The sequence below is a fragment of the Danio rerio genome, chromosome 22 (assembly GCF_049306965.1).
Source record: "Danio rerio strain Tuebingen ecotype United States chromosome 22, GRCz12tu, whole genome shotgun sequence".
Lineage (NCBI taxonomy): Eukaryota > Metazoa > Chordata > Actinopteri > Cypriniformes > Danionidae > Danio > Danio rerio.
The window spans coordinates 11,797,208-11,820,568 of record NC_133197.1 but is presented as its reverse complement, the minus strand read 5'-3'; the positions used below and the strand labels follow the sequence as shown (position 1 = coordinate 11,820,568).

At 36.8% G+C, this 23,361-nt stretch overlaps 1 protein-coding gene and 1 long non-coding RNA gene across 4 annotated transcripts in view; both read left to right on the top strand.

Moving 5' to 3' along the window:
• The first annotated feature begins 235 nt into the window (after positions 1-235).
• Positions 236-23,361, top strand: part of tmem163b (transmembrane protein 163b) — a 71,099-nt gene continuing 47,973 nt past the window's right edge. The window contains exons 1-2 of one of the 2 annotated variants that reach the window (NM_001423848.1): positions 236-731; positions 2,426-2,548. In NM_001423848.1, coding sequence (NP_001410777.1) covers positions 548-731; positions 2,426-2,548 — 307 coding nt within the window. In that variant the 5' untranslated portion in view covers positions 236-547. The remainder of the gene's footprint in view (positions 732-2,425; positions 2,549-23,361) is intronic. The other variant, XM_002666219.8, reaches the window with a different exon arrangement.
• Positions 18,483-22,052, top strand: LOC137488913 (uncharacterized). 2 transcript variants are annotated; one of them, XR_012397795.1, is made up of 6 exons: positions 18,483-18,624; positions 18,922-18,987; positions 19,175-19,363; positions 19,605-19,762; positions 20,275-20,370; positions 21,105-22,052. It is a non-coding gene; the product is annotated as an uncharacterized lncRNA (long non-coding RNA). The 2 variants fall into 2 exon arrangements; XR_011008202.2 differs by lacking the exon at positions 18,922-18,987.

Genomic DNA, 23,361 nt, shown 5'->3' with positions numbered 1-23,361 from the left:
AATAATCTATAAACCAGTCCATCTCCAAGTTGCTAAACTATTGATGATGATATATATATATATATATATATATATATATATATATATATATATATATATATATATATATATATATATATATATATATATATATAGGAAAAACAACACACATAAAAAATCACAATAATATGGTCTACTGACCAAAAATATATGTAGCCTATTTTCTCTCAGATGTAGGCGATTTAAACGAGTGTTTTACGAGTGGATTTAACACGAGCAGAGGGTTATTTGCTCACGCGTCACCAGCTCCCCCCCAGACAGAACCTCACGTCCACAACTTTTTTATTTAATGTCCATACTTCCCGCATGTTTCTGACACCTTGCCGTTGTTTATAAAGTACAGTTCGCACGTGCGTGTTTTTAATTAGCGCGCGCGTGTGTGAGAGAGCGCGCGCGCCCGTCCGCGATGCTCTGAACGGCTCCCCGGCAGTGCGCGCCTTCTCCGCTCGCGTCCAGGTGTGACATTTTTCGGATGCTTCTAGACATTTGAACCCGGGCCCCAATCATCATGACGGACTCCTCCTCTGCCTCTGACCCCACGGCCGGTCCTGTAGACCCCGGTCCCGCTCCTTCTGCCCCGGATCCAGCTCTGGAGGATCCAGCATCGACTCCCGCCAACGGACACCATCCGAATCAAGCGGACAGTTTTAACATGGAGCAGCAGATGAAGATCGGGGAGCCGGAGGATAACGGTACGAGTTTTGAAGGGCTTAGATACTCTTGGTTTGGGGTATTTTTGTGATAAAAACATTCCTGTGTGCAAGTTGTTACAGGTTTGGCAGTATTACATTTCTTTAGGGTGTGTTTTTTAAAAGTCAAGTTATGTGTAGGCTAGAAATAAACATTAAAGTTAATAATAGACAAAACGTAAATAATAATAATAAAAAAAATTATAATAATTATTATTATTATAAATACGTAATAGCCTATGCACTAAAGGAAAAATAGTATATGGACACTTTAAATTATTCAGTTGGATTTACTCAATTGAATTATTGACATTGGTTCCACATAATGGATTTGAGTTCATAATACATTGTTAATACGAAGTTTAGTGATAATCATATTCAATATGTTCATGATCCATTTAAGTTAACATAATTTTAATCATGTTTATTTTAAAAATCGAAATCACGTTTTTCTATGCAAAGTACAACATCATTAATGTCAGTAGGGTTTATTTTGTCACTGTATTAATTTACATTAATCTGAAATTAACACCTTTTTACAATAACATTGAATATCATGGATACACTGGTAAAAAACGTGATGTAGAATTTATTCAGAAACAAAATTTCTCTAAGAAATCATTAGTAAGTGTAAGAATTTCTAAGGAAGATTGCACAGAACATTGAATTAAATGTTTTATACATGCATAGAGTTATAATATTTCATTGCTAAATTAAATTGCATTAAATACATTATATTTAGCCCTATAAATCTACAATAAAACAGAAATATGTTATTGTGTAATTCAATTCCTAAAAAATATTGGTCATAATAAATAATCAGTAATAAATAATAAACTCAAAATCATGTAAAGTATTACATAAAATTAAACTTTATATGTAATATATAAGCATATCAAAAATCGTCACAATTTCTTTAAATAAAAATCCGTCATCATTTTTATTTTTCTATAAATGAGTCCTTCATAAAAAATATAATAATCTTAATTTAGCTTTTCCTCACCCCCAAAAATGAGTCTTTTGTATGAAAATTGTTTTTGGCAGTCATCAGGTTTTTATTAGCAAAGTTTACATCCTAACGCTAAAAAACATTTAGCAAAAAAAAATCCAAATGCTAATTAAATGCGTGTCCGTCAACTTATTAGAGTGGCTGACTGTAGTATTGGTATCCTAGCAACCAACAGTAAACAAGGCAAACATAATGGAGACAGCTGACTAGTCAGGCGGTTGTAATGTTCATTCGACAAATGCATTTCAATTTTTCATTATTCACATTGATCCTTTTTCGAACAAGTTCAAAACCACCTCAAGCGATTATAAAAACTTTTTTATTTGAAATTTGGCATTTCCATCACTCATTCCTCATGCTGTACTTCAAATTGCACATTAATTTAACACAGGGGGAATGAAACCTAGCTATTGACATCCTGTAGGAAGTCAGAGATGGTCTTGCTTTATTTAAGTTTGATGAAAACTGTTCACACTCTACTTAAAAAGAGTGATTAATACATCAAAATTGTGACATATAAACCCTTTAAATAAATGTATACGAAAACACATTGCTTATGAAAACGTAACTTTTGTAACAGAACCTCATTGTTGTTGAGATATTAACCGGAGAATAAATCACTTTGAGTTCCTCAGAGATGCTTATGTCAGGGAAGCATGAGGTAATCTGACTGTGTGCTGTCCCTCAGCAGGGCTCCTGGAGAGCAGCATGCGGCTCAAACCCCATGAGGCCCAAAGCTACAGAAAAAAAGCACTATGGGTGTCGTGGGTCTCCATTGTGGTGACGATGATCTTGGCGATCGCTGCGTTCAGTGAGTATCATGACGTCTTTGGCATCTCTAGAGCACCACGAGACCCTTGATGATACAAGATGACCCTTGATGATGTCATATCCTGTTTTTAAGATGAGCTCTTGAGTTAATGTAGTTTATTCTTTCGTGTTTTAGTGATGCTTAATTTTTTGTGTACATCGGACAGTTTAATCTTATTTACGAATTAATTTTAAAACTAAATGTACAATTATTACTACTATAACTGCAAATATGCCCAATACGGTCACGGGCGTTTTGCGCTTACCGGCTGACCGATTACCTCCGTGTGGAGGGCTTTCCCACGACAGTTAGTTTGTCCAGTTAGCTCGTTGTGTACGTTGGTGGACTTGAGATGCTGAGAGGTGTTGACCATGATGACGATTGGGTTCGAGTCCGGGAAAGAGTGGTTACAGAAATCAGACAAGACAAAAACAGTATCCAAAAAATAAAATAAACAAGTGAATTACATGGTCAGAATGTGGTGAAATCTGAAAACATATTTAAAAAAATAAGACGAGCGTTTTCTTTTTCTGGACAGCTTTTGTTAATTGTTGGTTGGGTTTAGGGAACTAAGCTGGTGGGCGAGTCAATCTTAGAAATTTGTTGGGTTAAGGGAAGGAGGAGGGTGGGTCAGTTGATTGCCTGATCGCACAGTCAATCATTCAGTCAGTCAGACAGACGGTCGTTCGACAGCAGCCTCTGGTGGGTTTACGGGAGAACAGCGCAGGTGTGAATGGCACTCACGAGAGACATTTGAGATATGAAAAAGCACACATAGGCCTCTCGTGGATTCGCAAAAGCAAAAATTGCCGCACCTCCTGGTACGTATTTCACGGTTTCTAGGAACGTCTACGGATCTACGTTTTCAGAATGAGCCTAGATTGATATATACACAACTGATGTAAGGTCCTTTGGCTCTTGTACCCAAACATACTTCCTCTTTCTGCAACCCTTTTCTGCATACTAGAACTAAACAGTTAAGTGTAACTTTAATATATTTCACAACTTTTACAAGCATCCAGCTCTGTGTGACATGTCTAGACTTCTTATTAGACAGCAGTCTGGAGCAAGGACCCCTGCTTTATATTTACTCTTATTCTGCTATTTCCCTCTTGTCACCAGTTCCTTCTAAAAAAGTATGCAACACAGTAAGAAAGAAGTAAGCTTGGTAAATATATGGTATCATACAAGAAATAAAAGATTGATTAATCTGTTGTTAGTCTAAACATTTTTTTCTAATAAAAAATAAAGACCTAAAAGTAATAAAAATAAATTTGTTTTCCCTGACATGAATATATTGGAAGTTGCACTTGTTTTAATGGAAACCGCAACAGTTGTTTTGGGTTTCTCGTAACTGTTTGACTTCAATTGATGGTATGTAAAAATCAATGAATCCTATAGGAGTATGTCCCAAAACATAGTAGAAATAAATTAAAATGTACTGTCTTTAATGTGTTTTGATGGTAATTATAGTGGAAACCATTAGAACTTCTGTGATGGTTTCTTTTGCTTTCTTTTTTTAGGTGCACACACAAATGCTCTACCATGCTGGTACAATATGCAATAGCATCCATTACAGCTGGTACAAATGCCACTAAAAACATAACAAACCTTCAAGATGTTAATCAAATACATTTTAATGGTCTCTAGTTGTGACCTTAAAACCCAAAAAGATTCAATTTAAACCAATATAATTTCCATTAAAATCATTATAAACTCTTCAATGGTTTCTGTAGTTTTGTGTTTTCAGCAGGTTAGTCAGCTTCCAAGCCATGCGGTTTAATCCCTAAGCAGCTAGTTTTAAGCTAACAGAAGCCCTGTGCTGGATTTGATGTATGATTTTTTAGGGAATGCTTTATTTCCCGTCCCCTGAGTACTATATGACTCACCTTGCACTTCCAAAGCCGGACGGGGACTCAGGGACTTTGAGACTCACGTTGCCAGGCTGTGAAGATTCAGTCACATAGCAACACCAGAGCAGCGACGCCGGAGAGATGCTGTCATTTAGACCAGTAATGGCATGGTTTTTAAGCGCAGAAAGAAATCAAATGATTGTAGACAGCTGGTAAGGGCAAGTGACTGAGATAGAGCGAACTGTTTTGGTAAATTAACTTGAGTAAAGCAGGATTTGGATTGATTATATAGTGCTAATGGCTATTTTGAAATGGAAACACCTAGCAAGGCTGTCGAAACTAGTTGTACAAATGCGCTAACAGCAACACTGGTACATAATCAGATAGCTTTGTTGCTAGAAACTACAATTTTGTTTACAAAAAGTAAATAAAATGATCTAATTACAAAAAAGTAACCAAAAAATACTATTAAGATTCATTACTTTCCTAAATGCTTAGCAAGGCTGTAGAAACTAGCCAGAATGTTGTAAAAAAAATGCGCTAATAGCAATACAGAACCATCAGCGATTACATAGCTTCATGGCAAATAGCTATGTGACAGGAAACCACATATTTGTTTACAAAAAAATAAATGATATGGTTAATTAAAAAAGAAATTACAGAAATTTACTAATTAATTAAGATTCATTATACTTTGCAAATGGCTATTTTGACTTGGAAATGCCTAGCAAGGCTGTAGAAACTAGGCAAATGCTCTAACAGCAACACAGATACATTAGCAGATAGCTATGTCACATGAAACCACAATTTTTTTACAATAAATAAATACAATGATTATATGTTTGATTACAAAATAAAGGAACACAAATGTACTAATTAAGATTAATTCTACCTTGGTAATATCTATTTGACTAAGAAACACTCAGCAAGGCTGTAGAAACTAGCCAGAAAGTTGTAACAAACGTTCTAATAGAAACACAGATAGCAGTAGGGCTGTGCGATTTCGGGAAAATATCCAACTGCGATTTTTTTTGACAGACATTGCGATTTTGATTTGGTTTGCGACATAAGAGATTAGTCGTAGTCGTCATCTGCTCAGTCTTGTTCGTCTTTGATGCCATCTTGATCTTAGTCTTCATCTTAGTTTTCTTGGTCTTAGTCGTCATCTTCTTGGTCTTTGTCTTGATCTTCGTCTTGGATGTCAAGACCATAAGGAGGAAGATGACAGCGAAGACAAAGAAGATGACGATCAAGACTAAGAAGACAAAGACTAAGAAGACCAAGACGAGGACCATAGATGAAGACAAAGACCAAGACCAAGAAGATGACGACTAAGACCAAGATGGCATCGAAGACGACAAAGCAGATGACAATGAAGATGACGATGACCATGAGGAGGAAGATGACAACAAAGACAAAGAAGATGATGACCAACACCAAGAAGATGACAGCCAAGAAGAGTAAGACTAGATGACCAAATGACTAGCAAGACTGTATAAACAATTGCGTTGTAACAAATGCGCTAACAGCGACACAGATACATTAGCAAATAGCTGTGTTACAAAAAACAATGTTATTTACAATAAATAAAATGACTATATGGTTAATTACATAAGAAAGGAACTATAAATTACGAATTAATATTTTTTTTCTTAGTTGAACCTATAGCCAGAATGTTGTAACAAATGCGCTAACAGCAACACAAAAACGTTATGGCAGATGGCTTTGTTGCAAGCAACCACCATTTTTCTTACAAAAATAAATTTAATTATAATATGGTAAATTACAAATTAAATGGCAGAAATTTACCAATTATGATTTATTCTACTTTGCTTATGGCTATTGTGACTAGGACTTTACATTAAACATTTGTTATTAAGTCAGGGAAAAAAGAGAGCAGAGTGCTAGCATTTAGCATCATTATATTATATTGTAAAAGCACTTGACAGAAAACATTCACTTGAATGCTGTACGATGATCAAACAAACATGAATGTAACAGCCTCTAGCAAATATTGATATTGGAGTGTGCTGGTAAACAAACAATTCTATCATTAAACAAGTAGTGTTTAACCAGGAAATAAGGCAAATGCTAATCTGATGCTTTAAAAAGAGTCAAATCTCTATGCCGAATTCTGTAACTATTAATATTAGATTTTTTTTGGACATGTTATAAAGGAAATAAATGCACTAGCACAAACATCCTCAACTTACACTGTTATTTGGATGATAAAGTGGTTGTAATGTATTGCTTTGTGTTTCCAAAGGTGCTCTGGTGGGTCGTAATGTGGTGTCCAGGGTGTTTTGGATGGTTATGTAGTTGCTTGCGTGTTCCATATGGTTATTATGAGCTTGCTAGGGTGTTTTGGATTGATACTACAGTATGTGATAGATGTTGGCTAGTATCAGTTTTGGATTGATTCTACAGTATGTGATAGATGTTGGCTAGTTGCTAGACATATGCTAGCATATAGAGACCTCAAAGTGTGCTAAAAATTCATATCTTGAAGCTAGTAAAATCTCATCTTAATAATACCACATCCATGCAGGTTGCATTTTTGGTGGTTGCTATGCAGTTTATAAACGAATGCTAGTTTGTTTGAGGTAGATTTTAGGTAGATTTATACTGTCGCAAAAGCACCCTCAGTCTCTGTTACATTAATGCAAGTATTGAAGTTGTTCTCAATCACATCCCGAGGGGATAAATATTCACTTTAAGCCACCCCATCTCAACATCCATGCAGATTGTCAGGGTGCTTTAGATGGTTGCAAGGGTGTAATGGGTGATTGTTATGCAGTTGCTTGGGTGTTCTGTATGGTTGCTAAAAAGTTGTTTATACTGACTCAAGTCAACCCCGATGTCTCTATGTAATTCTTACTGAGCATTCTCACCGAAGACGGCGAGAGCGTCGAAGAAGATGGAAGTCATTAATTTTCAATGGGAGCCAGCGGCGATAAGTGACGTAGAGCGGTGTGGCACGTCTTCACTAGTGTGGCCGTCAAAGAGATTTGAAATCAACTCAAATTCATGGTAAGGGGCTATGACGTGTTCGGCGGCAAACAATTGGAATGTTGAAGTCCACCACTTGAGAGGAGTCGAGAGAAGTCACTGTGAACTTTGCAACCACAGGTGTTGTTGCAGTCGCAATATTTACGATGTTTTCTTACAGGTACTTCAATAAAAAAAGATACTGCCGAGTTACTGATAAACGGAAGTCTCATGCAAACTAACGACAGTACAAAACAGTATCACTGCTTCAGAATATTTCAGACATATGGACATATTGGATAAGTGGAGCAAAGCCACACCACACGCAACAACTGGATCTTTCGTAGTTAAATTAATTTGATAAAAGGCGCGCAACATTTTCTCACTAGAGAGCATGTTTTTATGCAGGAATGTAACTGATTTGCTGATATGCTGCAACGGCTCCTTTCAATATAAAATCAATGTAGTGAACTTGGATGCTCTTGCTGGCTTCAGTGTGAACACACAGTTACGGCCCATTCACACGAGGCGTCAGGGTCAATGCTTCCCATTCACTTTGAATGGGTGACGTCAGGCATTGCTGAACTGTAGATCCGTTTACAGTTTGCTGCAGAAGTTGGGAGTTCTCAACTTTTCAAGCTCCAAAGGAAGCGTCAGCTAACTAGATCTCTTTATGCAAATACACTAGCTCAGACAGTAGCCGATTGCTTACTAATTTCATTGGCTGATGTTGCTATGATGATCGTGTCAGCCCCAACTTTAGACACGCCTTCTGTCAAGCGTTGACGGTGAAGCCCTGTGTGAGTCAAGGCTGATTTATACTTCTGCATCAAGCGTGGCCGTGGCGTTTATTGACGAATAGCCCTCGCTGTGGCTGTGGCAACGTTGATGCGCACCTCTGAAAAAATTTAACTAAACGACGCGTAACGCAAGCTCTGTAATTGGTCAGCTTGTTAGCGCTGATGAGTGTGGGCGGAGGCGAGAGCCGCGCGAGCCCGATGCAGCGAGTGTTTACAAATGTGGAGTCTCGTGAAGGAGCTCTGGATGAAGACTGTTGTTTTGTGTTTGCCTTATGATTAAAGTTGTTGCACGTCCGTCGATCCCAGGCTCAAAATTAGCAAGTTGAGCCACTTGTACATTAAGGAAGCGTTCAAAAAAAACAAAACACCAGCGAAGAAACTCGACACAGAGGAACATAAACACCTACTGCCAGCTAGTGTTTCAGAAGTGTTATTACAGAAGTATAAATGCACAGATTCGCGTATTGCATGCGCTTTGGGTCACGCTGATCACTTGACGCATAAGTATAAACCAGGCTTCAGGTGTTACAGCCCATTTACATCAGGCGTCAGTGTCAGTGCGTACTTAGTGAATTGCGAGGTGCCGGAACAGATCGGGGTAACGGATCCAGCATGATACCTGAGGATATAGAGGTGTCACGGACAAAAGTGAAGAGGGTTGGGGAGTCGCGGAAAAAAGTAAAAATGAACAGCGGACGGTGGAGGAGGGCGTGTGAGGAGAGGGATCAGTAAAATGAGGTGCCAGATCCGGCATGTACCGGCACAAATTAAGCCATGGTCAGCGTCAACGTTTCCCATTCACTTTTAATGGGTGTCATCAAGCGTTGCCAAACTGAATTGTGGATCCATTGGCTTCGCTTCAGTGGCATTGCTTGCTGCAGAAGTTGGGACTTTCTCAACGCCAATGGAAGCGTCAGCCAATAAGATCACTGTATGCAAGTACACCAGCTCAAACAGTAGCTGATTGCTGACTAGTTTTATTGGCTGACGCTGCTATGATGATCGCGCCAGCCCCAACTTCAGACAGACCTTCTGTCAAGCGTTGACACTGTGAATCAGGGGTTACTCCCTAGATATGGCTCTCATCAATTTTGGGGGATTATTTTCATTCTCCACACATAAATATTGCTTTAGCACCTCAAGTTAAAGAGATATTTCACCCTAAACTGAAAAATGTATGTCATCCTTTACTCATCCTCCACTTGTTCCAAACCTGTTTGACCTGTCTTTCTTCTGTTTGCATAAAAAGGAAGATATCCTGAAGTAAGCTGTAATCTATTGACTTCCATTGAATTTGTTTTCCATGGTTTTCAACTTTCTTCAGAATATCTTATTTAGTGTTCAATAGAATAAGGAACCTCATAAATGTTCGTAAACCACTTGAGGTCGAGTAAATTGTGAGTTAATGTTCATTTTTGGGTGAACTATTCCTTTAATAAATAAGCACTAAATGGCAGTAGACTTCCCCACAAGTGTTCAAGAGCATCAGTGTTGTTTTGGTCGCACGCATTTGGGTCAGTATGGGTTTTGCGCAGATAAAATCTATATTTGACGACTGGATTATGGTTTTAAGCGAATTATCCTCGAATCGGTTCAGATAAAGTGTCTGATCAGGCGATCTGAGTCTTGCTCTCTTTACTAAAGTGCCTGTGAGGTTACGCTATCTAAAGTGTAAGCAGGACGGCTCGATTTTTCATTAACAACTGCGCTACTCCTGTCAGCCCTAAAGGGACCGTGTGGGTTTGTGTGTGTGTGTGTGTGTTGCATTTGGAAACCGATGAAGGCAGGAAGAAAAAAGGAAGAAAGGAGGAGGAGAAGAACAGAAATGGTCTAATATATGCCAGACTGCGAGAGATGAATTCCCAGATGTCTTGCGCCTTTCCAGTGCAGCCAATTAACACGCTCTCAGCGACAGAGTGTCTTCGGCTTCGCACACACACGCACAAATGCGCTCGCATACCTCCAAACCTAATAAACACATCCAGAAATTCCTCCATTGGCGGAATCGAGAGCCGAAATGTCAGTTCTCTGAGAATTAACTGACTTCAGACTGAAGAAAACGAAATTAGTCTCTCTCTCTGTGTGTGTGCGTATTAGATTTTCTTGCGGAAGGCTCTGAATGTAAATATCACTGTGGTGAGGAGAGGTCATGGGTACAGGAGGGGTAGTTCACTCTCATATTAATGCATTCAGCACTACCAGCCTGTAAAAGCCAGCATGCCAACTCCCATAGAGCCCTGAGTCTAAAAATAAAAGATGGAAGACAGATAGAAAGAAAGAGAGAGAGAGGTGGAGGGTGCTTTGCCCTCTCGGCACCTCCTCTGGTTTTTTAAAACATCAACACAGTGAGCCAAGTAAATCGGTTTGGGAGAACAACTAGATGAAAAAGGATGAAAAAAAAAAGTTGCAGTCTCATCGATTCAGGTTCAGAGATGGAAAACAGGAATATCTGGCGGAAATGGTTGACTTAAAGAGCAGTTTATATGGTGACCTAATATATTGTGTTGGAGCCCACTTACAGTATTTGACAGGTTTAAATGCATCTAATGCCAGAAAACCATTGTCTTTTTTTGTTCACACTTTACGATAAGGTTCCATTAGTTCAAGTTGGTTCATATAGTTACTTATATGACTAATAATGAACCATATTTGTACAGCATTTATTAATCATAGTTTAACATTTACTAATGGATTATTCAAATTTAAATTCATGACATTAGGTAATATACTTAATATGACTTTATTTACATTAACTAACGTTAACAAAGAGGAATAAATACTGCAGTAAATGCACTGTTCATTGTTTGTTCATGTTAGTAAATACATACTAGTCAGTATTTTATGTGACACGGTGGCTCAGTGGTTAGCACTGTTGCCTCACAGCAAGAAGGTTGCTGGTTTGTGTCCCGGTTGGGTTAGTTGGCATTTTTGTGTGGAGTTTGCATGTTCTCCCCATGTTGGCGTGGGTTTCCACTGGGTGCTCTGGTTTCCCCCACAGTCCTAAGACGTGCGGTATAGGTGAATTGAATAAACGAAATTGGCTGTAGTGTATGTGTGTGTTTGTAGTGAGTGTGTTTGGATGTTTCCCAGTACTGGGGCCTCATGTATCAACGCTGCGTACGCACAAAAACTTTGCGTACGCCAGATTTCACGCTCAGAATCGCTCACGTTTGGATTTACTAACAATGAACTGAACGTGGGAATGTGCGCAGGTTCACGGCAGGTTTCTGGCAGGCGTACGCACATTTTTTGTGCGTGTCTGTTTTATTTCCATTGGCGACTCCTAGAGGCAGTTGTGTTAAATTCTTCTCTACAAAGTGTCTGAGCCTTGCAATGGCAGCTGTATGAGACGGGTTCATATAGTAGGTATGTAAGATTTCCATACCACACAGTTGACCAGCTAAACATTAAAGCACAATTTGCAGCGGTCGCCTGTTTTCCCAATGTAATCTGAGCAATCTACTGCACACACATTGCTATAAAGACACTATCTGAAGATGAATTTGCATGCGTGAATCAGAAACATTTCCATTCAATAAATGTGCAAATAAAATATGATGCACAAACTTATTGATGATTCCTACTTGTCTTTCTCGTGATAAATAGTGGGCAAAATCTGATATGTAGCGGGGAAAAAAAGAAGAAAGAGTTTATCAGACGCTGGATTCGAGCCGAGTTTATGCTCGAGCGTGTCAGTACAAGATCACATGCTTCTTATGAGGTGCGCCACTGAGACTGCTAAGGGTACTGCAACATTTTACAGATATAAACCACACTATTTCTTTTTTAAATGCACTCAGTGCGATGTTCAGACCCAACTGTGTTAACCGTATCAGCTAAACTCTCCCACTCTATTTTTTTCTTTTGTTGTTAATTCCGGAGAACAAACTTGCAAATAACACCGCTTTTCTCCGGTCTACCTCCGAAAGCAGCACGTCCATTTCACATTCTGTTCAAAGTTTCTCTTTTTGCTTGATTTTGCCGTTGCTTTTTCGTTGGGTTTTGCCATTAGCATAGTCATTAGCATATTCATACGGGGGAGGAGGCAGGGAGGGGTTTTGTGCTCGTGCATGTTGCGCTCAGTTTCACGTTCATTCAGATGTACAAAAGAATATGCGTGAGATTCGGCGTACGCAGTGTTTCATACATCTGAATTTTTTTCTGCGTACGCACATTTACAGCTTTGTGCGTACGCAATGTTTTAGTAAGATTTCCACGCAAGTCTTCGTACATGAGGCCCCTGGTCTGCAGCTGAAAGGGCATCGGCTGTGTAAAACATATGCTGGATAAGTTGGCGGTTCATTGCACTGTGGTGCCCACTGATGAATAAAGGGACTAAGTCGAAGGAAAATTAATGAAGTAACATTACTTAATACAACCTTATTGTAATATTACAATTTTTGAGAATCATTTAAGAGATCATGATTTTGTTACGGTTTTTTTTAATCAATTTAGTGCTTAAGTTCTGTAAACCCCTCCCTCCAATTAGCCAAATCTCCTCTGATTGGTAAGCTGGCCAACTCTGTTTTGATACCACACCAGCCAACATTTGTCTCAGAATTTCGAGTTGATGTATGTGGTGTTAATAACTGGATTTCGGGCGGCGATGGCTATCGGATATTACACAAAAGTTGATGACCAGGTGGGGTTGTTGGAGACTGTACTAAAAGAAATAACAAAACAGGAGGGTGGCGGGTGATGGGTGTGAAATACGGAAGTCTCCGGGGAAAACAGAAGTGTTGGCAGGTATGTTCCATATCTGAAACAAAATGTCCATTTCAGAGTGCTTGTATTTTAGACAGATTATGCAATTTAAAGGGCACCTATGGTGAAAAATCTACTTTTCAAGCTATTTGGACAAACATATGTGTATATATAGTGTATAGACCATCATATTGGGGTGATACAAACACACCCAGTCCTTTTTTTTTTTTCAATTTAACAACATAAAAACGGTGGATCAATTAGAGCGGTTTTCAGACCGACTGCAACTTTACGTAGGAGTGCGATCCCCCCGCCCACCGAATTGACTGACAGTTGCGCGCATTAACATGTTCCGGTAGTCACGTGTATATGTCAACAAGACCAGGCAGACATACGCAAAGCAACCGGGAATAAAAGGTCTGTTCTGTTCGCTACGATCAGCAATCATCATCAAATGTGATTAAGAGTAAGTTTCACATGTTTAAAGTGTTTTAATTACAGCGATTTACTTCAGCTTTACTTCATCAGCACAGCCGCGTGTCAGAACAATTATAAAAGAAGACGCTTCAATCCCGGTTTGTGGAAGTTAAATCAGGTTTATTTTGTACATTAACATCACAGATATCCACACAGTACTGAAGGTTAGCCTGTATCCTGTCACATATGAGGGCAAAAACAGTGCTAAGCGCGCTTTGTCTGTCTGCCTGCCTGTGTGTGTGTGTGCGCGTGCGCCTGAACTTTGTAACAATATTGTGTTTGACTCATCAATGCAACTTCACAATACTGATTAGTAAAGATTAGTTCTTACTGTAGTATTTCTCACAAACGCTACATGAGACCTTCTTCCTTTAAGTCTGTCTGTTGTCTGACGCAGCCGAGGGAGGAGATTAAAGCACGCGGGAAGGCATGTAGAAATAGTAGGCGGGAAAGACTTGTCTTAAAGGCGCAGTACGACAAAACCACCCCCTGCTGGAAATCAGTATAAAACAGCATCTTGTAAAAGGTATAATGAAAAATCTGATGGGTGTTTTGAGCTGAAACTTTATATACACATTCTAGAGACGCAAAAGACTTATATTAAATCTAAAAAAAGGGGTAACCTAGGTGCCCTTTAAGTTACTTTTACTAATGTTACTTTTACTAATGTTACTTTGACTATGTTGACGTAGATTGGTTGCAGGCAAAAAAATTAAAAAATAAAATGACTTGTTAATGCCCTGGTGAACCGGAAATTGCAGTGACTTTCATTATTATTTCAATATGATTTTTTACTTCCAGCTGAAACTGAATATTTTATTAAGGGGCATGGTTTTCTCTTTGCGTATCATTCCCTTATAGCAAATTAACGGTAAAGCCGTCAAACAGACATCAACAGAGAAAGACAGCCACTCTGAATGCATAAACAAATGGTCAGACTTTGATTGAAGATTACCAAAAAAACATTTTTTTTTTTCAGTGGATTAACATGCATGGATTAATTGTTCCACTAAAGAATATTCTTTCTTTTCAAAGCTGTTTTAATTCAGAGGTTCTATTCATTGAAGGATGACTTCAAAGTTGAGGCCTTCGAAGTCCATGTGGGCCGAAACGAACGTTGTAAAATGAGAAGGTCAATCCTATAGAGGACTGATCTTGTCACCTAGCAAATTATTTATTCATTCATTTTCCTTTGGCTTAGTCTCTTATTTATCAGGAGTGGCCACAGCGGAATGAACTGCCAACTATTCTGGCATTTCCTTCCAGCCCCAACCCAGCACTGGGAAACACCCATACACTCTCATACAATTTTGTTTACCCAATTCACCTATAGCGTATGTCTTTGGCCTGTTGGGAAAATCGAAGCACCTTGAGGAAACCCACGCAAAACAGAGAGTCTGAGAACATGCAAACTCCACACAGAAATGCCAACTGGCCCAGCCGGGACTTAAACTAGCAATCTTCTTGCTGAAAGCCATCATGCTGCCCGTTTCACAAATTATCTAAATGTATTTCCCTTAGTCCATATATGGAAACATAAAAAAAAATGTAAACTGGCTATAGAATCACATTTAGTAATAAAAAACTCAGTCTCTTTGTCTTTAACATTTGATTAACTAGATATGCAGTTGAAGTCTATTTTCTACATATATAACTGTAATCTGGAGTTTGTTTAAAAAAAAAAAGCCCTTTCGTTATCAGCGCACAATGAATCTTGGGAGGTTTGAGGCCACAAAGGATCAAACAAGATTTATTTTTTAAAACGCTTATGACATGTTCTTTATTGTTTAAGCTTCACCATAAAAGTATTTGCATTAAAGTTACAAGAAGCAGTAGTTTTCTAGTATAATAGCTGATATCAGGATTGTATTAAACATATTAATGTTGCTATGTTTACTATTGTATTATTATTGTGTTATAGCATTACTATGTTTACAACTACGCATATTAATAGTATTAAAATGCGTGTGGTATTATAACTATTGCTAGCTAGCCACAGATTTACCACTGGTTTTAATTATTAGTGCTAACATTACTTTAGTTGTCCCTAGTGTTTGTAAAAACCGACGATTGGCATTACTATAATTTTAGCCTTTAGCATCTAACAACATTATTTTATTTGTAGCTTGTAGCATTAATTTTTCAAGATTCAAAGCTGATATGTGTTCGGTTTTAGCTTTACATATTAGTTTTAGCATTATTAGTGTTAGCAATGGTTAACAATGATTCATTGACTTTTTCAACATTAACATGAATAAACATATTTGTTTTAATATTGATTTAGTTGCTCTTATTTTTGTAGAACCAAAACTAAAGTCAGTTCTGTATTAGCATTTGCTTAAACATCAATAGCATGTAGAAAACCTTTTAGTGTTAGCATTAGTGCTAGTTTATTTGAATGAATTAGCTTTATGTGAATGCTTTATACTATTAGCAATTACGTTAGCCTTTTAATAGAATGTAAACCTTTTATGGTTAGCATTAGTGCTAGTCTATTTGAATGAATTAGCTTTTATGTGAACGTTTATACTAGTATTAGCAGTTACGTTAGCCTTTCAATAGAATGTTGTAAATCTTTTAGTGTTAGCATTAGTGCTAGTCTAATTTAAAAAATTAGCTTTTATGTAAGTGTACTAGTATTAGCAGTTACGTTAGCCTTTAAATAAAATGTAGTAAACCTTTTAGTGTTAGCATTAGCGCTAGTCTAATTAAATGAATTAGCTTTTATGTGAGTGTTTTACACTAGTATTAGATGTTACGTTAGCCTTTCAATAGAATGTAGTAAACCTTTTAGTGTTAGCATTAGTGCTAAATATAATTGAATGTATTAGCTTTTATGTGAATGTTTTATACTAGTATTAGCAGTTATGTTAGCCTTAGCGGTTTGTTTTGGCAGTATCATAAGCACTGCGGAGACCAGTCAAAAGTCTTCCATGAGACTGCAGCGCTATCAGAAGATTTTTGAAAACGTCCTGTAAGTGATAACAACATGCAAATTTATTCACCAACTCTGACACAGAAACTAGATCACATTCCTGTTTTGGTTTGTGTGCGAGGATGCTAATGTGCATGTGTGTGTGTGTGTGTGTGTGCTGCAAAAAGACAGACTGATCGGAAGACAGGTTTCTCAGAGCAGCTGTTGTGTTGGATTTCAGTATTCTGTAGCTCGCAATCTCTGAAGATTCTGCCCTATTTTCACACACACACACACACACACACACACACACACACACACACACACACACACACACACGCACACACACACACACACACAAACGCACACACACACGCACACACACGCACACACACACGCACACAAAACGCACCTAAAAAGAAAGTAGAAGGCACAGTTATGAACAACAAAACATGAACATCTATTTTAATGAACATTTTTATGTCCTCGTGATCCATGAGGCTGGCAAAAAACAAAGCTTCCTCGGGCAGTCAAGGACAGGATCTTCAATGAGTTTATACATCATGCGCTGCTGATACAACTGAGAATAACTGTCAGAAAAGGCTTCCTGCCGCATAGCAGCAGTATGTTCATTCCTGGAGCGATACGTGTTACGAAAACAAATCCCTGTAATAGAGATATTAAATATATGCATGTTTGTTCTCATAAACAAAGCTGCAGGAAAGGTTGCTTGAAGGTTTTTTTTTTAGCTACATTTGTGTATGTAGATGTAAAAAGTAGATGTAACATTGCCTAACTGTCCATTGCGTAAACAGATAACATAATATGAATGTGCGTAAAGTGTGAACGCACGGTTACATTTTACTTTTTTCCCCATAGACTTCCATTCCTACACTGTAAAAACGCCAACTTTCAAAAAGTCCTCTGAACAAAGATTAATAAGTTAACTGAATTTAAATATTTTCATTTGAAATGCTGACAAATAATAGTTAGTTTGTTCAACAAATATGGTGCTTCAATGTGAAAAACTTAAAATATTTCGTTGAACTAATACAAAATTCTTAGTTTTGCGTTGATGCGTGCCCTTCTTGTTGGCGCATGCGCCTTATAAGCTTCTGGCGCATGCGCAATTTACTTCCATAGCTCACTGCAGGGGGTACCTGTCACGTGCGCGCGACAAAACGAACCATCTTTCTTTCTGCTGAGCTACGTGTCAATCGTTTTCATAATCGATTGTATATAATTGTATACATGTTTTTGTGCGATGTGCTACCCATCTGACTGCCCGATCTATTTTACCAGTGTATTAATGATGTGAGAGACCGTGATAGAGCGGTTAAGAGTAGTGGTGGGCAAAGCGAGGCTTCGTAAAACACTGAAACAGTCGAAGCAAATGTGTCGAAGCTTCGAAACGTTTCGAAACCTCACTCTAAAGTGACATTTAGTGGTCATTTTTTATATATATTGCACTGAAACAGCTTCAGCAAAGAACGATTGAACAAATTGAGGGATTAAACCCCACTTTGTGAAAGTGGAATCCTTCAAGTAACATAGTACAGTGGTTAAGGTGTCAGACATCTATGCCGGAGTAGTAGGTTTCGAAGCCAGTCAGTAGCAGTTGTTTTAAAATGCTTTAATACCAGTTGGTAATGCTTTGCTCTTGTATCGTTTTGTTTCAACATTGGTCTGATATCCGAATAAACAATTTGTGAATAAATATGTCTTGTTTTTGTCTTAAAACAGGGTTGTTGCTAGATCAAAAACGGTGGCCTGAAGTTATCAAGAATTATTTATATTATTCATTAAATTTCCCATTTATTGTATTTTATTAATGTCTACCCAAACCCTAAACCCAACCATACTGTAAAAATATTTATTATTGTTTTACAGTGTTACAAAAATGATGCTAAATTGCTGGCGTAACTGTAGCTGTATCCTATTTAGGCTACACAAAACAGAAACATGATTAAAATACATAAAACCATGATTTCGAAGTCGGGATTCGAACCCAAAACATCATGCTAAGCATAGAATCAATAAGCAAACCCACAGTTCTCTAAGCCATTTGAGACAGAGATAATTTGGAGACCTTGGCAGTCAAATTAGGATTCACCAGGTCTCGAAACGTTTCTAAGCTGATCGATGCTTTGAATCGCTTTAGTCACGTGACTAGGTGTTTCGAAACACTTTAGTCACGTGACTTGGGTGCTTCGGATCATGCTTCGGTGCAGTGATTCGAAACACTTGCGCTTCGGGATCTCGACACTGTGTCAAAACATCAGTTTCACGTCAGCCATCCCTAGTTAAGAGCAGGCCAACGACGTTTCTGCTAAATCATAGGTATGTATGTCTTTTTTTGTTGTCATCTAACGTTATATTATTTGATATGTTGGCTTTGATGTGCGCGTGTATCCTAATACGGAACTATTTGTTATAATTTAGCCGTGAGTTACTTGTTTCGTGCACTTGGTTTTGGCTATTTACATCAATAAAAGTTTAGAGTGAATGTATTTGAAACAAATAGCGATTTCAATCGAGTCATTTGCTTTAATAACTCACGATTAATACAATGAGTATCATATAACATACCAGATCAGGTATCCAAGTCAAATATAACATTATGTCCTGTTTATCTAGATTGCTGTCAGCATTGCGCACATCATAACCTTTTTTCCCTTCGAACCAGAGCCAGTGGAACAAACGGTGACGTGTTTAACTGTGTAATTTGTGTGAAAATCGTGTGATTTTCATGTAATTCATTGCTTGATTTGTTAGCTCGACTAAATGTCTATCATATTCAGACCAACTTGCTTTAACAGTCAGCTAGCTTTTATTTACATAAAAAATATAAAGGGCTAAATATATATTTTTCTTTCTTTTTGCTCAAAAGGACTGAAATATTGACAATGACATAATTCAATGCAAGATTTCCTTGAGGAGGTGAGACTTGTTATCATCAGTGAAATTTGACGGTCATTCACCAGCAGATGCAAGAAACCTTTTCTCTTTGCCCAAAAGAAGTTGTTGAGATTTAGCCAGGAAGAAATTAGAGAGAGATAACCTGGACTTTAAGGAAGAGGTAAGTCACTATATTGCAATTGCTTTGGTTTCATTCAAGGTAGTAATGATAATGCTAAAAATAACAAACAACATTATTATTATAGGTAATTCAAAATACATCTGTATTCAGCATTTGAACATTTAAATATTTACATTTACATATATATATATATATATATATATATATATATATATATATATATATATATATATATATTATGTGTAAAAATTAATATGTATGTTTTTTTTGTATATTGTAGATCTGCACAGAGTTTTCTCAGATCTGTAATGTAGATCTCCTGAGACAGTTAATCGAGTGACTTGATAAATATACAGCACCTCTCCTGAAACTCTACAGAAAAGAAGGGATTCAATGGGTCCAGAGATGGATACAACTTTAAACAAGATGGATGAGCAGGTACTCATTAAGATTTTTTTTTTCTTATACACCCGTCTGATGTTTTTAACATGTGCAACATATTTTGTCCTGTCAAGAATTTCATGCTCAGGTAATACAGTCTAATAAAACGTAATTGCAACAATTTAATTGTCCAGCCCTTTTGCATTAATTTTAATTGTGTCAAGTTGTGTTTTGATTGTGAGATGGAAGTAAGATAAATAACAGATGTTTCACTTGTTTTGAGTGACCATTTCAAATGAATACATTCAAAGAGGAAAATAGAAAATAATAGCTGTAGTTTTTAACTCAAAGTAATTGTCACATGAAACTAAACATTTTTCTAAATTTGCCAACACAACCATTATCAAATTCCATTGTATGGAAACCACAAAATTCTTTTTTAAAAATAAAGCCATGTGTTTTTTCAACAGCATGAATAAAATACTATGCTCATTTAAATGTACTAAGTACATTTTTACTTACAAAACAATAAGATTGTAAAACACCCTTTGTAAATGACTTTCCTTTAGGTCACTGATATTGTCACCGATCGAGAAAGAGCAGCTCTTGAGGGATTGCCAATTTTTCTTCGTAAAAATTCTGCTTGCTTTCTCAAGATATGTCTGGTAAGTTACCCATTTTCATACCCTATTCTACATTTATTAGTCTGCTTGGTAACACTTTTAATAGCTGCACGCTATAAATAATTTATTTAGTATTAGCGAATAGTTAATTTATTTTCTGTTAAGCATAACTCTACATGAAGTGCTCAATGATTGTATTTTTTTTAACTTTAATGATTCATTTGTATTACTAATTTAAGTATTGCATTATTTACAAACCAGTTATTTGGTCAGTTGGTGTTTTTAAGATCATTCAGAATGCTTAAGTACACGATTAATAAACTATTCAAATTAACATTTAAATATCCTAATATTAAGGTATGTAATAATAGTTACTTTGTATGTTAGTATATGCTTTATGAGCTTAACTTCATCCAGTTGTGACCTAATCTAAAGTGAGGACTATTTATGCTTTATAAATCCCTTATGAATGACAATTAAAGGCTCAGTTATATTCTAAACAGGACAATAAACAACTTTCACAATTGAAACTGTATCAAATAAAAGTAAATCTTTGCAATTTTATGTAAAATAAAAGTTAAAAAAATTGCTAAATATTAAAAGATTGTCAATATATTGTTCAATTATTATATATTATAGACTATTCAAAGTGTTACTGTTTGTATGTACGAAAGTATTACATGTTTTTATTTTCTTTGCATAATAGTAATAACATTAATAAGTAGTAATTAATATTACACATCAATTAATTTTCCCATTACTTAATCTCCTATAAGGACACGGACCCTGAAGACCACAGCACCAGAGATTAAAGGATTGGAATCTTCACTGTGGTGGAAGATGATAATGGCACTTCTGCATCCCTGCAATATGTGATGAACCTCGCTAAAATCTTGGAGGAGGCCATAGTACTTCAGGATATCACACATCTGCCTGCAGCCTTCGCTTACTTGTTCAGCCTCTTGTATAGACTGAATATGGAACACCCAAAAGAACTCAAATATACTTTTTAAGTGATTCAGCATGTTTTATGGAGGTTGGTGGCACATGATCTGCGAGAGTTCAGTTCATTCATTCTTTCATTTTCTTTTCGGCTTAGTCCCTTTATTAATCTGGGGTCGCCACAGCGCAATGAACTTGTTTTACGCAGCGTATGCCCTTCCGGCTGCAACCCATCTCTGGAAAACATTCATACACACTCATTCACACATACACTACGGACAATTTTAGCCTACCCAATTCACCTGTGCCACACGTCTTTGGACTGTGGGGGAAACCGGAGAACCCAAAGGAAACCCACGTGAACGCAGGGAGAACATTCAAACTCCACACAGTAACGGCAACTGACCCGTGACCACTTCCTAATGTGCCACTGTTTCAATGTTTTGAGGTCTGTTTTTGGACTTTATGTACTTTGTTGACAAAAGTGCAGTACACTTTAAAGACTGTATGAATGGAGTGGCTTTTAGGGTTTACTCTGATTTGATGATTGTATATTCACCTGGTTTGAGTGTTTAGACACACTAATAGCTTGGTTTTAGTAAGGTTGCCAGTTATTTTATGTTGAGGCAGCGTACAATCTTTTCAAATCTGGAAACATTCAGTACTAGTTGTGTACAAACTAGCCCAATGCTGAACACGGCTAATGTCAAATGCTGATTTTGTATGCAAATGTTTTGGATTGTGATTTGAACACAGTTAAAAATAAAAAAAAGTGAATTGACTATTCTTGTGTATTTAATTTGAATCCTAAAAATTAATAGTAAATGCATAATGAATCAGTTTGTTTTATTTTTTTCAGTAAACTAAAAAAATCTTGTTGGGTAAACATAATCATTTTTGTTCAGTAAACAAAAGATCTTGTTGAATAAACGTGAAAATTTTTGTTCAGCAAACAAAAGATCTTGTTGAGTAAACATGATAATATTTGTTCAGCAAACAAAAATATCTTGTTGGGTGAACATGACATTTTTTGTTCAGCAAACAAAAATATCCTGTTGGTTGAACATGATATTTTTTGTTCAGCAAACAAAAATATCCTGTTGGTTGAACATGATATTTTTTGTTCAGCAAACAAAAATATCCTGTTGGTTGAACATGATATTTTTTGTTCAGCAAACAAAAATATCCTGTTGGTTGAACATGATATTTTTTGTTCAGCAAACAAAAATATCCTGTTGGTTGAACATGATATTTTTTGTTCAGCAAACAAAAATATCCTGTTGGTTGAACATGATATTTTTTGTTCAGCAAACAAAAATATCCTGTTGGTTGAACATGATATTTTTTGTTCAGCAAACAAAAATATCCTGTTGGTTGAACATGATATTTTTTTGTTCAGCAAACAAAAATGTCTTGTTGGGTTAACATGATATTTTTTGTTCAGCAAACAAAAATGTCTTGTTGAATGAACATGATATTTTTTGTTCAGCAAACAAAAATATCCTGTTGGGTGAACATGATATTTTTTGTTCAGCAAACAAAAATATCTTGTTGGGTGAACATGATACTTTTTGTTCAGAGAACTAAAGAATTCAACAAAATATTTTGAGTTCACTGGTCTTCAAACCCTGTTTGTTGAGTTAACTCAAAAAGCTATGTGTGATAGGTTGCCTAATTATTTTAAGTTTACTCAACTTTTTTTTTTTACAGTGTAGGCATACGAATGAGGTAGACCAGAAATGCAAGCTCTTGCGACAAGTTTTGCATGTCGCTGCATAGCAAAGTTCAAACTCGGTGAACTCTGAAATCGCATCACATGATTGCGCGAGACCAATAGTAGATCAAAACATGACCTCTCTATACAGAAATTTTAAATATGGAGCAATCGCTTGCTTTTTCTGCGTCTAATTAACTTGTTTAATTTTGCCCATTTTCACAGCACTGTACAACAGAATGTGGTATATGCAAACAGACTTTTAATTTCAGTTTAAGTAATCGCGCTTTCAGACCAAAATTTTAGTCATGCAACGCGTTATTAACACGCTTTATTAACGTCATGTATTAATTTAAAGTAACTTAAATAGGTAAAGC